At 40.1% G+C, this 16,470-nt stretch overlaps 1 protein-coding gene across 1 annotated transcript in view; it reads right to left on the bottom strand.

The window, feature by feature from the left end:
• The window catches only part of ST8SIA4 (ST8 alpha-N-acetyl-neuraminide alpha-2,8-sialyltransferase 4), a 183,265-nt gene that overhangs the window by 81,997 nt on the left and 84,798 nt on the right, over window positions 1–16,470 (bottom strand). Inside the window, exon 4 of the mRNA XM_060235641.1 lies at window positions 13,458–13,751. Coding sequence (XP_060091624.1) covers window positions 13,458–13,751 — 294 coding nt within the window. The remainder of the gene's footprint in view (window positions 1–13,457; window positions 13,752–16,470) is intronic.

The raw sequence follows: 16,470 nt of genomic DNA, 5'->3' as shown, positions 1-16,470 counted from the left end.
CCCTATAAACTTGGACCGGACATTGCAAGCCGTGGTGGGCTGGCTCAGGCTGAGTGGGCTAAAGCTGAATCCAGAGAAGACAGAGGTCCTTCACGTGGGTCATGGCGGGCCAGGAAGGGAGATCTCCCTACCAACTTTTGACGGTGCGTCACTGATACCAGTGCGCAGGGTCAGGAGCCTGGGAGTGCTACTGGAGCCTTCCTTGACAATGGAGGCCCAGATAGCTGCCACTGCCAAATCTGCCTTCTTCCATCTTAGGAGGGCGAGGCAGTTGGCCCCCTTCCTGGAACGTAGCGACCTGGCAACTGTGATCCATGCAACGGTCACCTCGAGGCTGGACTACTGTAATGCCCTCTACATGGGGCTGCCCTTGTACCAAACAAGAAAACTGCAGCTAGTGCAAAATGCAGCGGCCAGGCTGTTAGTGGGACTACCACGGTGGGAACACGTACAGCCTAGGCTGCACTGGCTGCCGATTGTGTACCGAGTTTGTTATAAGGTGCTGGTTATCACCTTTAAAGCCCTATATGGCCGAGGACCTGCCTACCTTAGGGACCGCCTCTCTCCATATGTTCCCCAGAGAGCACTGAGATCTAGTTCTCAAAACCTACTACGAATCCCTGGACCAAGAGAGGCCAGATTGAAGGCAACTAGGGAGCAGGCCTTCTCCACAATGGCTCCCAAATGGTGGAACCAACTACCAGAGGAGGTGCGAGCCCTGCGAGACCTAAATCAATTTCGCAGGGCTTGCAAAACCACCCTCTGTCAACTCGCATTTAAGATGGCACCCGGAGATGACACCTAGCCATCCTATACACATTCTGAACTGTGGCACTTTAATTTAATTTATGTTTGATAAATTTTAATTGTTAATTAATCTGAATTGTATTTAACTATTTTAATTGTTTTTAATGTATTGATGGATTTTAGTGTAATCATGGTGTAAACCATGTCATGTGAGCCGCCCTGAGCCCGCTTCGGCGGGGGAGGGCGGGATAAAAGAAAAAAAAATTATTATTATTATTAAGATCTAAGGAAGGAGTCACAAGCAACAACACAGAAGATGCAAGAAGTGGAAAATAGTTACAAATCAAGATGTTATAATAAAGAAGATTCAAGAAAAAGTTCTACTACAAGACTGTAAGCTGATGGAGAACTTTGTACGTCTGAGGGGGGTGCTGGAAAACAATCAAGAGGACTTAAAGAAATATATCATGACTATTATTGCTGAATATTTGGGTGAAGATCCAAAGAAGACTGAAGATCAATGTGATTACGTGTACAGGGTCAATTCAGAGTTTGCCAGAAGGCGTAAATTGCCAAAAGACACAGTAATTAAATTTACCACTAGAGACAGAGTGGGAAGGATCTTGAGACAACAATTTGCAAAAGAATTGATGGTGGAGGAGAGCAGAGTCATAATAATGAAGGAACTACCAAGGAAGGTCATCAGTGACAGAAGACAATTTAAACCTTTGACGGATAAATTAAGGGCAAAAGGTACAAGATATAGATGGATTTTACCAGCCGGACTTACTTTTGAGTATAAAGGGCTGAAGTATTCCATAATAGACATTCAAGGCATGGAAGGGTTTTTGGCAGACAATAAAGATTTTGGAGACACAGCTTAATTGAAGAATTATTATGGATTACAAATTAATTTCTTGGAATGTTAATGGCCTAAATTTGCCGCAGAAACAAAGAGCAACATTTCATTGGATTACAAAACAAAAATGTAATATAATTTGTTTACAAAAAGTACACATTAGACAATTGGATTACAAATTTTTATGTAACAAATTTTTAGGGGAAGAATTTGGTTCATTGGCTAAAGAAAAAAAAAGGGGAGTGATCTTTTACATAAAGAAGGAGCTGGAGCCAAAACTGATTTTTAAAGATAATGAAGGTAGATATTTGGCAGTAGAAGTTTTGATGTATGGCAAAAAGACTCTGTTGTTGGGACTTTATGTTCCTAATGGGGCTCAGAGTGACTTTTTCGATTATATTATGAAACAACTGGATCAAGTAACATACGATCAGATAATGCTTATGGGTGACTTTAATGGAACTATTCAGAACTCTTTAGATAAATCTGGGGGGAAAAATGTAGATGGGAAACTACCTAAAGCATTTTTTGAACTAATTAAACAAGAGAGCTTAGAAAATGTGGAGAAAATTCAACCCCAGGGTACGAGACTATACTTTTTTTTCAGCCACACATAATACCTTTTCTAGGATTGATATGTTATGGGCTACAAAAGAGCTTGGACTGATCACAAAAAAGTAGAGATTCTTCCAAAAATAGGTGCAAGCCATAACTCGTTGATGTGGTTGGCTAAAGGGAGGAAAAAAGAGAGGAGGTGGAGGATAAATGATGACATATTACAGAAAGTGGAGGTAGTGGCATCTCTAGAAAAAGAAACTAAAGCTCTTTTCCAAATAAATGACAACCAAGAGGTACAATTTCAAACAGTTTGGGATGCCTATAAGGCTGTGATGAGACGAACATTAATTACATTGAATAATAAGGACAGATGGGCAAATGAAAAGCAATTGTTGAACTTACAAAAGGAAATAAGTAAAAAGAAAATTGAATTAAGAAAGAGACCGGGGAAAATTTTGTGAGAAATTACAATTTTACGGAGTCAGTTAAGTCATTTACTGAATAAAGAGGTGGAGTGGAATTGATTCCAACAAAAATCTTTTGAAGGGGCAAACAAGTCTGTAAAGTATTTAGCATGGCAAATGAAGAAAAGAAGGGAAAATAAACACATAAACAAGATTAAAACTGGTGGCAAAGAAATTGTAGACCAGGAGGGCATCAAAAGAGAATTCTACAAGTACAATGCTAACTTATTTAAAGGCCAGCAAGTTGATAAAGAAAGAATAGAAGCTTATTTACAAAATGTGAAGGTAAATCCAACAACAAAAATGATGAAAGAAACATTGAATGATCCAATTGGAAAAGGTGAAATAGAAGCTGCAATCAGTTCAATGAAAATAAGGAAAGCACCGGGACCGGATGGCTTTTCAATAAAATTTTACAAAGTTCTTATAAATATATTAGTTCCAATGCTCCAAAAATTGATGAATAATATCCGTTTGGATGGGCAAGTGCCAAATACTTGGAAAGAAGCAGTTATTTCATTGTTACCAAAAGAAGACAGAGATGCTACAAATGTGAAAAATTATAGACCGATTTCATTGCTTAACAATGACTACAAAATATTTGCAAAAATTTTGGCGGAAAGGCTAAAACAATACCTGCATAGGTTTATCTGTGAAGAGCAAGCAGGCTTTCTCCCGAAGAGGCAAATTAGAGACAATATCAGAATAGTGGTGGACATTGTAAAGTATTATGAAAAACATCTGGAAAAAGAAGTGGCACTCTTTTTTGCTGATGTGGAGAAAGCCTTTGACAATCTTAATTGGGACTTTTTGTTTGCTGTGATGGAAAAAGCAGAGTTGGGAAAAGACTTTATAAGAATGGTGAAGGCGATATATACTGAACAGCGAGCTAAGCTATGTGTTAATTCAGATTTAACAGAGCAAATGGTTATCAGCAAAGGTACAAGACAAGGTTGCCTTCTATCCCCATTGCTATTTATAATGACTCTAGAGATTTTGTTGTTGCAAATAACAGAAGATAAGGAAATAAAGGGGCTAAAATTGAAAGGATGGACTTATAAATATAGAGTCTTTGCAGATGATGTGATGTTTATTATTGAAAATCCAATACAAGTATTACCATTGTTATTGGAAAAAAATCAGAAAATATGGTGACCTTGCTGGGTGTTACATAAATAAAGAAAAATCGCGAATTTTAAGTAAAAAATTATTATTGAAAAAATTATTATTGTGCAAACAGAAAGAACTTCAAAATGCAACTGGATGTGAAGTCACTTTGAAAGTAAGATATTTGGGTGTAGAGATCACGATGAAAAATATAGATCTGTTTAAAAATAATTATGATAAACTGTGGCGTAAAATTGAAGCCTATATGTTGAAATGGAATAAACTGAACTTGTCTCTTTTGGGCAGGATAGCTGCCGTGAAAATGAATGTCTTACCAAGAATGTTGTTCCTCTTCCAAACAATTCCAATTGTGAAAGATGTTAAACAATTCAATAGATGTCAAAAAAAGTTTTCTGAATTTGTATGGGTGGGATTAAAACCAAGAATCAAAAGGAAAATACTAATTGATGCGAAAGAACGAGGAGGTTTTCAACTGCCGGATCTCAAATTATATCATGAAGCAGTATGTTTAGTATGGCTCAAGGACTGGATAACTTTATCCAACCAGAAGTTATTGGCATTAGAAGGTCATGGAAATCTATTTGGTTGGCATGCATATTTGTATTATGGGAAGGAGAAGATGGATGGTTTCTTCCGGCATCATTTTATAAGTAGTAGTTTGTTGAGTACTTGGGAAAAAATATTTTAAATATGGTGATGAGAAGAAACCACTGTGGATTGTACCAATGGAAGTTATAAAATGGATTTCTGACTCACAGGAAGACAAATGGGTTACATGCAAACAATTGCTAAAAATTAAGGGTGGCAAAGTAGAATTAAAAGTGGAGGAAGAACTGCAGGACAAATTTAATTGATTCCAGATGCTACAAATTAAAAGTCTAGTGGATAAAGATATCAGGACTACAGGTATAAGGCAAGATCAGACAGAGATGGAAAAAGTGCTATTAGGGGAAGATGAAAAGTTGATTGCAAAGATGTATAAATTGTTATTGAAATGGTCTAGAGAAGATGAAGTAGTAAAATCTCAAATGATTAAATGGGCAATAAATATGAATAAAGAAATTTCAATGGAGACATGGGAACACCTATGGAAGAACTCTATGAAAATATCGACATGTAATAATATAAAAGAAAACTGTTTGAAAATGCAATACAGGTGGTAAATGACACCTAAGAAGTTAGCAAAAATGAACAAGCAGGCATCTGATTGGTGTTGGAAATGTAAAAAACATGAAGGCTCTTTTTATCATATATGGTGGACATGTGAAAAAGCAACATAATTTTGGCAAATGATTCAACAAGAGATGTCGAAGATTTTTGGATATGCAGTTAAAAGGGCACCAGATACCTTTCTGGTAGGATTACAAATGGAAAGTTTTCCGAAGCAAGACAGGACTTTGGTGTAGTATATGTTGTCAGCTGCAAGAACATTGTTTGCACAAAGGTGGAAGCAAGCTGAAATACCAGATAAACAGGACTGGATTTTAAAAACTTTACATTGGAGTGAAATGGATAGACTTACTAGAATCTTGAAAGACAGTGATGCAGAAAAATTTAAAGATGAATGGAAGAAGTTTCAGGACTATATTGAAAAGCAATTGAGAGAAAAGAGACATTTGGTGGTTTTTGAAAGTATAACCTGAAATTGGGGAAAATGGGGGAGACAGGTGATTAGAAAGAATTTTTTGAATCAATATACGATAGCTCCTTTTATTAGCAGTTAGAAAATATAGTGATAATTACAACAAACAGTTATAATTGATGTGATAATAGATCGATGAAAGATGTGTAATACTTAAAAAGAATTAAATAGCTATAACTGGTGTAATAATAGATGAAAGATAAGTGTAATACTAAGGGTGAACTAAAAGGTTAAGGTGATATTATTTAGTATATTTAGATAAATAAGTTCAGAATGTGCTAACAATGTCCTGAAGGAAAGCTAGAAGACCAAATTATAAATAGAGGTATGGAGATGTTTTTAGATTTTATGTAAATTTTATAGTGCAAGATTCTAAAACGGATGGTACCTTAATTGTTTTTTCTCAATAGCTTGAAGCACCGACAGAGGTCAAAGAAAAGAGGTGGGGGAAGTGAGGGGAAAAAAAAGAAAATGTGTAATGTATTGATAAGGATTGAAATATTGCTTTTTTCCCCTTTTTATTATTTGAAATACATTTCAGTATATTGCAAAAAAATTAATAAATTTGGTTAACCCTCTATGGTCCTCCTTCCTTAACTAAGATAAAAATGTGTGAGCTGGAGGCTAAAAATCTGTGAGTTAGCTCATGCTAACTCAGCTTAGAGGGAACACTGGTTCCACTGAGGAACTGCTCTGTCAGAAAGTTCTTCTTAATGGTTAGGTTGAAACTCTTTTGATTTAATTTCCAACCTATTAGTTCAGGTCTGACCTTCTGGGGCAACAGAAAACAAATCTCACCACATTCTATATGATAGCCCTTCAAGTACTTGATTATCATATCACCTCTCAGTCAGTCATCTTCCATCCATGCTAAACATACCAAGCTCCTTAGCCCTGGGATGATTTGGGGAATAGCAGAGGAAATCTAGTTGTGCAAGGATACTACCTCTCTGGTATCCAGGACTACCCACAAACTGGAAAAAAAGTTATGTGTGATCTGATATACACACGACTTGTTTTAAATTCAAAGGATTTAGCCAGTCATCTTTATCTGCATTTTCAATACTTTTCAATATTTCTATATTTCATACTTAATTTACTTTTCATGCTACCAAAAACTGGTGGATCTAATGAAGAATGCCTACTAACTGGAGCTTCTACTAATTAATTTACTAATTAATTTGCTACTAATTAACCTTAATTTACCATAATTTTGCTTATTAGACAATAACTTATGGACTTCTGCTTTTCAGAATCATGCTATGCTGAATAGCACAAAAGCAAAAGATGAGAATATTACTCTCAATTGAAGAGCAATATTCTTCCTTCAAAGTACTTGCTCTGAAGTGCAAAACTCACACTAGGCTGAATTTAGAATGAAACGGAACAGAACTGTCTTTTCAGACACTAAATTCTATGAGAAATTCTCAGCATAGCAATGCCCACTCCTGTTAGGGTTACCAACCTCCAGGTGGTAGATAGAGATCTCTCGCAACTAATCTCCAGGTGACAGATCAGTTCACCTGGAGAAAATGGAAGTTGGACTCTATGGCAACCCTAGCTCCTTCCTAGCATTTGTCATTTGTCCATGGACACATCATCAACTAACAGTCAATGATTTTCAAAGCATTCCCTCTTACTAGGAGGAGGAGGAGGAGATTAGATTTATACCCCACCCTTCACTACCCAAAGGAGTCTCAGAACTGCTTGCAATCTCTTTCTCTTCCCCTCCCCAAAACAGACATCCTGTGAGGTAGGTGGAGCTGAGAGCTCTGACAGAAACTGCTGTGACAGTTATGATTGATCCAAGGTCACTCTAGCAGTTGCATGTGGAGGAGTGAGGAATCAAATTCAATTCTCCCAGTTAAAAGTCCACTCACTTAACCACTACACCAAATTGACTCTCAATATTATAAAATGATAATGTAGTCATCCATAGGTTGATGTTTACACTAATTACTGAGACTATTTATTTGCTTACTTTTAAAACATTTGAGCCTGCTCTTCTCCAAGGGACTCCAGATGTCCTGAGCTAGTTAGACAGTATTGTAAAATAATAGCATTCAGTTGTTGTTTTTTTTAAAGCAACTAATCAACATTTAAAATTGGGTACATTGAACAATTCACTTTATAGGTTGAGGGATTTCTGAAACCAGGGTTGTGTGTGTGTGTGCTTAAGGAAAGCAATAGGAACTATACAGAGAATAACAGAGGTATGAAAGGCCCAGTAGACAGCAGGCCTGTTAGAGACATCTGCTTAATCATAGAATCATTGAGTTGGAAGGGGCCTCCATGGTCATCTTGTCCAATCCCCTGAACAATGCAGGAAAATAACAAATGCCTCCCCCCACCACACACAGTGACACCTGCTCCATTGCAATAATAGTGTAAAAACAAAACAAAACCCTCCAGGATTCCTGGCAAAACTGGCCTGAAGAAAAACTGCTACCAACCCCAAAATTGTGAACAGCATTTCCCTGGATGTGTAAGAAAGGACTATGAGAACTAAGCACTGATGCAACTCTTCCTGCCTTCCTTCTCGTGATCTGCCTAAATTCACAGAATCAGCATTGCTGTCAGATGGTCATCTAGCCTTGGTTTAAAAACTTCCAAGGAAGGAGAGCCCACCAACTCATAAGGAAGCCAGTTCCACTGAGGAATCACTTTGTCAGGAAGTTCTTCCTAATGTTTAGTTGAAAACACTTCTGATTTAATTTCAACCTATTGGTTCTGGTTCAACCTATTGGTTCTGGACAAGACTTTTTTTGTAGAAAAAGCCCAGCAGGAACTCATTTGTACATTAGGCCACACGCCCGATGTCACCATTGCTTCACAGTGGGCTTTTATGTAGAAAACACCCAGCATATTTGCATATTTAGTCACACCCCCTGACACCAAGCCAGCTGCAACTGTGTTCCTGTGCATTCCTGCTCAAGAAAAGCCCTGCTTCTGAATAAAAAGAAAACAACTCCGCACCATCCTCTATATGACAGCCCTTCAAGTACTTGAAGATGGTGATATTACCTCTCAGTCATCTCCTCTCCAGGCTAAACATACCCAGCTCCTTCAGCCTTTCCTCATAGGACTCAGTTTCCAGACCCCTCACCATTTTCATTGCCCTCCTTTGAATACATTCTAGCTTGTCTATATCCTTCTTAAACTGTGGTGCCCAAAACTGAACACAATACTCTAGGTGAGGTCTTACCAGAGCAGAGTGAAGCAATACCATCACTTCTGGACACTATACTTCTGTTGATAACAGCCCAACATCCCATTTGCCTTTTTAGCTACCACATCATATTGCTGATTCATGTTCAGTAAGACCCCTAGATCAGTGGCTCCAACCTTTTTGGCACCAGGGACCAGTTTCGTGGAAGACAATTTTTTCCATGGACCAATGGGGGGGGCAGTGCTGGGGTTTTTGCTGCCCCTGGCTGCTCCCCACCTGCACCCAATTCCTGCCCCTTGAGGGTCTTTAAATGTGGGGGAGGAGACTGGGGCTGCTTCTGCTGTCCCTCTTCTACCCACCCAGGACCCAGGCAGACAAAAGAGGCAGTGCGGCCTTGCTCTGAGGCTGCCTCCCTTGGAGCGGGGCAGTGCTGCCTCTTTTGTCCACCCAGGTCCCAGGTAGGCAAAAAGGGTGGTGCGGCGCCTCTGCCTTGCAGCCCAGTTGCTAACAGGTCACAGACCGGTACTGGTCCATGGCTCAGGGGTTGGGGACCCCTACCTTGATCCTTTTCACACAAGGTTTCCCCATTCTATAATTATGCATTTGATTTTCCCTACCTAATTGCAGGACTTTACATTTGTCCTTGTTAAAATTCATTTTACTTGTTTTAGCCCAGTTTTCCAGCCTGTCAAGATCATCCTGTATCCTGACTCTTTCTTCTACTGTATTTGCTACCCCTCCCAATTTAGTATCTTATGAAAATTTAATAAGCATTCCCTCTATTCCTTCATCCAAATAATTTATAAAGATGTTGAACAAAACAGGTCCCAGGACGGATCCTTGCAGCACTGAATTGTGAGGATGCTTAGAGAAGCATAGTCCTTCACCTGCCTTTGCTAACAGGGCTTTTTTGTAGCAGGAACTCCTTTGAATATTAGGCCACACCCCTCCAAGAGCTTACAGAGGTTTTAGTACAGGGTCTACTGTAAGCTCCAGGTGGATTGACTACATCAGGGTTATGTGGCCTAATATGTAAAGGAGTTCCTAGTACAAAAATGCCCTGCTAACAAATGGCATCATAATGAAATGATAAGGTCAGCTACAACCCTCCCAGTGCCATGGTTTAGGGTTGCCACCTTTGAGTTGGGAAATACCTGGAGATTTGCAGGGCTAGAGCCTGGGAGGGTGGGTTTTCAGGAAGGGAGGGGCCTCACCAGGCTATAATGCCATAAAGAAGGCCTTCCAAAGCAGTGGTAGAGCATCTGCTTGGGAAGCAGAAGGTCCCAGGTTCAATCCCCAGCATCTCCAACTAAAAAGGGTCCAGGCAAATAGGTGTGAAAAACCTCAGCTTGAGGCCCTGGAGAGTTACTGTCAGTCTGAGTAGACAATACTGACTTTGATGGACTGAGGGACTGATTCAGTATAAGGCAGCTTCATATGTTCATATATGTTCAGTCATTTTCTCCAAGTGAACTGCTCTCTATAGCTTGGAGACCAGTTGTAATTTCAGATCTCCATTTAGAGGTTGACAACACTATTTATTTTCTTTTTATTTTATTTTATTGGATTTATATTCCAGCCTCCATGCCTATTCATAGTTGGCTTCAGATAATATGGTCAGATAACGAGGCAGTAAATCACCATCCAGCTTACAAAATTTCTGTCTGGGGGCAGCCTGGGTGGTGATAGTGACACCACCTGTAAATCGACATTCATTTATTTCCCCCTTCCTGATAGGAGTTATGTACATTTTCCCTAGACTGCAATATTTCACCAGGCCTTACATGAGACAGAGCAAGGTTATTAATATTCTTTAAAGCTACCATCACTCAAGATTATTATTTGAAGATTTGTGCTCTAAGCCATTACTGGAAATTGCTATAGTTACTATGTAGATCAGCTATGGAGATTACCATTTTATTTAATATTGTAGAGAAGATTACTATTTTGGGAGAAGTGGATGGTTATTTTTATTAACATAAATGCAAACGCTTTCAAACAATTAAGCCTGATACATTTTCTCTACCACATAATATCCTATACATTTTCTTTGAAACTTAACTTTTAAAAGTATCTGGTTAGTATTGTGAGTACTTTCAAATTTCTACTGACCACAAAGGAAAACACATAAAATATAATTGCAAATTAAAATCACCACATTACACCAAAAGACTTTGGTCACCTTTTATGGGTTCCCTACTTATACTATCAACCACTAATATCTTCCCAACCAGAACCAGTACATTCTTGCAGTCTGACATCATACTTTGTTGTTTCTCCATGGCAGTGTTGCAGAAGTAATACTTTTTTAATGCAGCTAACAGTATGCAAAGATCAGGTGTAATTTTTTCCAAGAACAAGCCAAAATTGTCCAATTTCTGTTTATTAACACAGTGGTACAAATTTTCTGCCACAAACACTAGTTTTTTATCTGACTTCCTTCCTGTTATGCTAGGGTTGCCGGTCCCCTCGTCATTGTGGTGGGGGAATTTGAGGGCATTCCAAGGGTGGGCGGGATGTTGCACATGATATCCCCAATTTGATGACATCACCCAGAAGTGACATCATCTTGTCAGTGATGTTGCACATGACACTCTGATTTTGGGGCAAAATGCTACAGTTTTTTGCCTTAAAAACCATAGAGGTTGCCCAAAAACCAGAGCATCATCATATGACATCCCTAGCATTATAACATCACCTGGAAGTGATACATCACATTGGGGACATCGTGTGCAACATCCTGCCCACCCCTGGAATGTCCTCAAATTCCCCCACCACAATGGCGAGGGGACCTGGCAATCCTAGCCTAACAGGAAGGAAGTCAGTTAGATATAAAACTAGTGTTTGTAGCAGAAAATTTGTTTGGGGGTTTCCCTATGTTAGCCTCTTCTCTCATTGGCCCACCCTACCACTTTCTACCAAGTTGGCCCATGACCTTGGAATAGGAGGGACAGGAGGTTGCAACACCTTCATCTTTCCCTTCCTTGGAAGTTATCTCTCTTCCAATAAGAAGTCTTTTCCACACCTTTCCTCCCTGGCCTGTCCCTGGATCTTCCCTCATGAAGGATGCCTGCCTGGCTCTGCTGGTTAGGTTCTAGAATCTGTTCTGGTCAATCAGGAGGTGAAGCATTCTCCCATCTCTTCCTGGCTGCTGCCCACTTAATCCCTCAACCTACCCCCTGTTTCTCTTTTCCCTCCTATGATTGAGCTCTTGTCTCAAGCCCAGCTTGCAATTTGTCCTGAGACAGCTCTGGCTTCTTGCATAGGCTGCTGCTGCTGGGTCCACTGGCAATGCTGTTGTCCTCCCTGGAGAGTGGGGTCCCCTTCTTTGGATGTCTTGGGGGCTATTGGGGCCTATTCCTCCCTGCCATGGGTGTTGACAGGCTGTTGCTGGCTAATGACATAATTGGCCTTGTCAGGATGAACTCAGGCTGACTCCTGCTCTCAGCCACCCCATCTGGGTTGGCTCTCCTTCCAGAAGCTGAACCGGTTGTGTTTGTCCTAGCCTCAGGTGAGGACCAGCCAGCCTGATTGTCAGGGAAGGCCTTACTGTGGCTGGTGAGGATCTGAGCAAGTCTGGGCCAGGCTTTAGCTCTGGATACTTCCATTTCATAGAGCAATCAGTAAAGAATGGATAAGCAAGCAGCTCTATTCATAGAGGTCAACAATTGCTGACCAAAGTGAGGCTGCTACAGACAAAGAATAATGTATGTTGCTTTAAGGGAAAACACTTTTTTCCACTTGGAAATAAGTGAATATACAAAAATGGGATTTAACAGTCCAGGACATGATTAAACATTTGGAAACATTAACAGCACTTACTAAAAGGACAAAATATTTCTTTTGGGATCATAATCAGTGCAGACCAATCTGTCCATCAAAGAAAAAAAATCTAAGTTAAGGTTCAGTTAGCATACAGCACAAATGCTGCTAGTATATCAGTTGGGGAATAAGTTCCATCTAATTAAGAAGCAATACTCAGTGCATTGAAAATAATGGTCAGCTCAGACAAACTTTAGCAATGACTATTTTATACTGCTGGAATTTAAAACAAAGCATGCATCAGGGAAAGAAACTAAGCATTATAGCAACACATCAGAGGAGTATACATGGGAAAGATGTAGTTCCAAAAGGATTTTAATACATCATCACAGATGAAGAATCCATCTGTAGTAACAAAATGACTAAGGTGGTTCTTCTTGAAACACAAAAAGAAGGAATAAAGCAATACAAAAGCTGAACATGATTTATATACCTAAATAAGCAACCAAGTATACCCCCACCTTTTCTTTTCTTTTCTTTTCTTTTTTTAAAAATGTTTTTCTGTTCAGGTTTCCATATATTTTAAATCAATATGAAAACCTGGTGATGACTAAAAAAAGATATTGCGGGGCAGGGAATCAAAGATATTAGGTGTTTGGGCTCATAAACTACTCAGATCAAAGTCAAATTAGTCCAATTAAGTTTGATCATGAAAAGAAAAAAGGGAGGCGCTAAAGGTCTGTTTGCATCATAAAGATGAAGATGTAGAAAAAAAAAATCACATGCCTGGCAGATAGGATCAAAACTTTCAAATCACAGCAACCTTAGAATGTTTGGTTAGTTCTACAGCAAGAGAAAGTCTTTCTAAACATTTTTTCCTCAATATATACATTTTTTTATTTATACAGAGAAGGGGGGAAAGGTCACCAAATTAAATACTTTCTGTTTGCCTCTAAATGAATGGGAAACATTTTCATCCAAACAAGCGTGACTTTTTCAAAAGTATAATCCATTATGACTAGAATAGAATTATCATAAACCTTTTAGAGCTATTCTTTCTGTCTAGTCTAAATTTTAGTTATGAGTTCTACTGTGCCAAGGACAGACCAGTCTTTTCCAGACACTTACCCTCTGACAGCATGAATAAGTCTCAGTGATGGATAGGCAGTTCGCACTTTCAATTTATTCTTAAGGATTAGTGCATTAACCCACTCCACATGCTTCTCTCCGCCTTTGACCATGAATGCTGGGATCCAAAGGACACTGTCATTCAGCATGGATAGCCTATGCACAAATTTTTCTCTGTCACTCTCATTTCGAAAGCCTCCAAATGCTCTTTGTACAACTGATGGGTTCATGGTAATAAAATCTGATTTAGTTCCCACATCGGCAGCAAACTCCACCACAGGAGCTAGATTGCACCTGAAGAGGAAGAGATTAATGGACAAATAAAAATAAATATGAAACATTCACTTAGACAAAAGGTACACATGACATAAAGGCTGGAAATGAACATGGCAGGCGGTTTCAAAGCAAGTGAGCAAACAAACAAGAAACCCAACAACAAATAAACATGGGCGTCTGGCATGGTTTAAAATAGCACTGTATTGAGCATACACATCTAACAAACTGAAAAGTATTGGGTGTAATCCAGAAGCATCTTTAATCTCACTGAAATCAACAAGACCTAACCACCTAAATTATACACCTAAGACTGCATTCAGTTTCACTTCTTAGTGAGCATGATGCCAAATTTATAGGACCCTACTTGGAAATGAAGTTCCACTTCAGTGAATGGAACTGACTTCCAAAGAGTAATACCTCTATCTATCTGACACTATTATCAGGCTGCAAGACAATACAAATGTGTATTTCCCATCAGCACAGTACTCATTTACTCAGTTTGTCAGTTATCTGTTATTAGGATACACACAGAAGCTTTTAGACTAATCAAAGAGATTATTCCATAACTGGTGTTTTAAACCATAATATAGCATGGCCTAAATAATTATGTATAATAAAGTCCATTTCCATCCACAGTTTTATATACTGGAGAAGATCAGAGCACTACACTCTGCCCACTGTGCAGTATGAAAAGGGAAGAAATGGCCCTATTCACACAGCATGTTGAGTCCATGTTAAACTGACTCGGTTCTGTTCTGAATATCTTTGTTCCGGATATTATCAATCAGACTGCCATATTGCAATTCGAATCACTATGTGGTGAAACCATCTTCTGCCGTCCACATGATGGCACCATGCAGTTCTTTCCCCCCCCCCAACTATTATGCGCATTATGCACATGCACATAGGTTAAAACATTATGTGGTTATGCGGTTATACGCATATAGTTAATTAGTAAAAAAAATGGCGACTGTAAACCGGGTGTCTGAGGCTCCTTTGGCTCTGGGACAGCCTTCAAACATCCGGATGGAGAAAACTACGAGGTGAAATCAGAGAACTCAAAAAACACCACAAAGGAGCAGATAACAAAATAATCTGGTTCTGAGAAGGATTGGGGGGAGGGGCTACCACGAGTTAATACCGGGAGGCAGATGTTGCTGTCTGATCAGCCACTTTAAATCCGGAAGGAAACAGCAGCAACATCTGATTATATTGTGCGTCTGAACAGGGCCAATGACTGCTGGGATAACTCCTCTCTATGTGAGGAATTGATAACCCCCCCCTTTACCGCTTTAAAAGAACAGGCTCCATATGGATTCCAGCACGCCCGAAGACAAAGATAAAGACACGGCAAAAATAAGAACATTGCACCTTATAGGCACCAGCACTTTAAAATCATTGCACTTTACTCAACTGTTTACATCCCCTGTCCTAATCCCTCACCCCAGCAGATCTAAACTGCCAACTTAATTATATTATTGGTTATGGTTTTATAGGCTATTAGAGGTTGACTATTGGCTAAAGTGAAAGTTGATTAGTGGCAAGTTAATTAGGGAAGAATTTATTGGGAGGGTTTTTATAATTAACGAGCTTTGGAATTAAAAATTGATTGGTGGCAAATTAATTAAGGAAGGATATTTATTGGGAGGGTTTTATAATTAATGAGCTTTTGGATTAAATTAATTTAAATTTTAGCTAATAATTGGAGAAGTTTAGATGGGAGTTAGTTAAATAGCTGTTTAGTAATTGGCAGATTAGCTTATATAAATAGGAGAGCCAGTTTGGTGTAATGGTTAAGTGTGCGGACTCTTATCTGGGAGAACCGGGTTTGATTCCCTACTCCTCCACTTGCACCTGCTAGCATGGCCTTGGGTCCGCCATAGCTCTGGCAGAGGTTGTCCTTGAAAGGGCAGCTGCTGTGAGAGCCCTCTCCAGCCCCACCCACCTCACAGGGTGTTTCTTGTGGGGGAGGAAGATAAAGGAGATTGTGAGCCGCTCTGAGACTCTGCGGAGTGGAGGGCGGGATAGAAATCCAATATCTTCTTCTTCTTCTTCTTCTTCTTAGATTGGCTGGAAGGAGGGGGGTGGAGGAGAGGGTAGCTTCAACGGTTCCATCGGACTAGGGGAATATTAACAAGAGATGACTGGCCTAGGGATTCCAGTACTCCTGGGGAGGGGAAGATATGACGGTGGGACGAGGCAGAATTACAAGGGAAGGAGATCGAGACATAATAGCGCCCGACCCCCTTCCAGCCTTCGTCCCATCCCGACGGTGACAGGTAGTAGGGCCAGGCTGAATTACTCACCTCTGTCACTGGTGTTATGCAATGCCAGGTCCATCAATAATAAGACCTCTGTCCTGCGGGAGTTTCTGTCCGAGCAGGACATGGACCTGGCTTGCGTGACAGAGACCTGGGTGCGTGAGGGGGAGACAGTAGCTCTCTCCCAGACTGTTCCCCCGGGATACTCGGTCTTCCACCAGTCACGGACTAACGGGCGGGGGGGAGGGGTGGCACTCCTCATACGAGAAGCTTACTCCTTTAGGGCTCTTCCAGCTCCAGAGATTCCAGGCATAGAATGTGTTGGCCTGATGTGGGATGTTGGGGAGGGGTTGGCGATCTGGCTGGTGTACCGACCGCCTAACGCACCGGCCAGCGCCTTACCGTCCCTGGTGGAGGCCGCGGCGGGCTGGGCGTTGGAGCACCCAAGACTTTTGGTCTTGGGTGACTTCAATGTC

Source organism: Heteronotia binoei, chromosome 4 (assembly GCF_032191835.1).
Source record: "Heteronotia binoei isolate CCM8104 ecotype False Entrance Well chromosome 4, APGP_CSIRO_Hbin_v1, whole genome shotgun sequence".
In the NCBI taxonomy this organism is placed as follows: Eukaryota; Metazoa; Chordata; class Lepidosauria; order Squamata; family Gekkonidae; genus Heteronotia; species Heteronotia binoei.
Note: the sequence above shows the minus strand (reverse complement) of the source record. Positions and strands in the feature narration are given on the sequence as shown.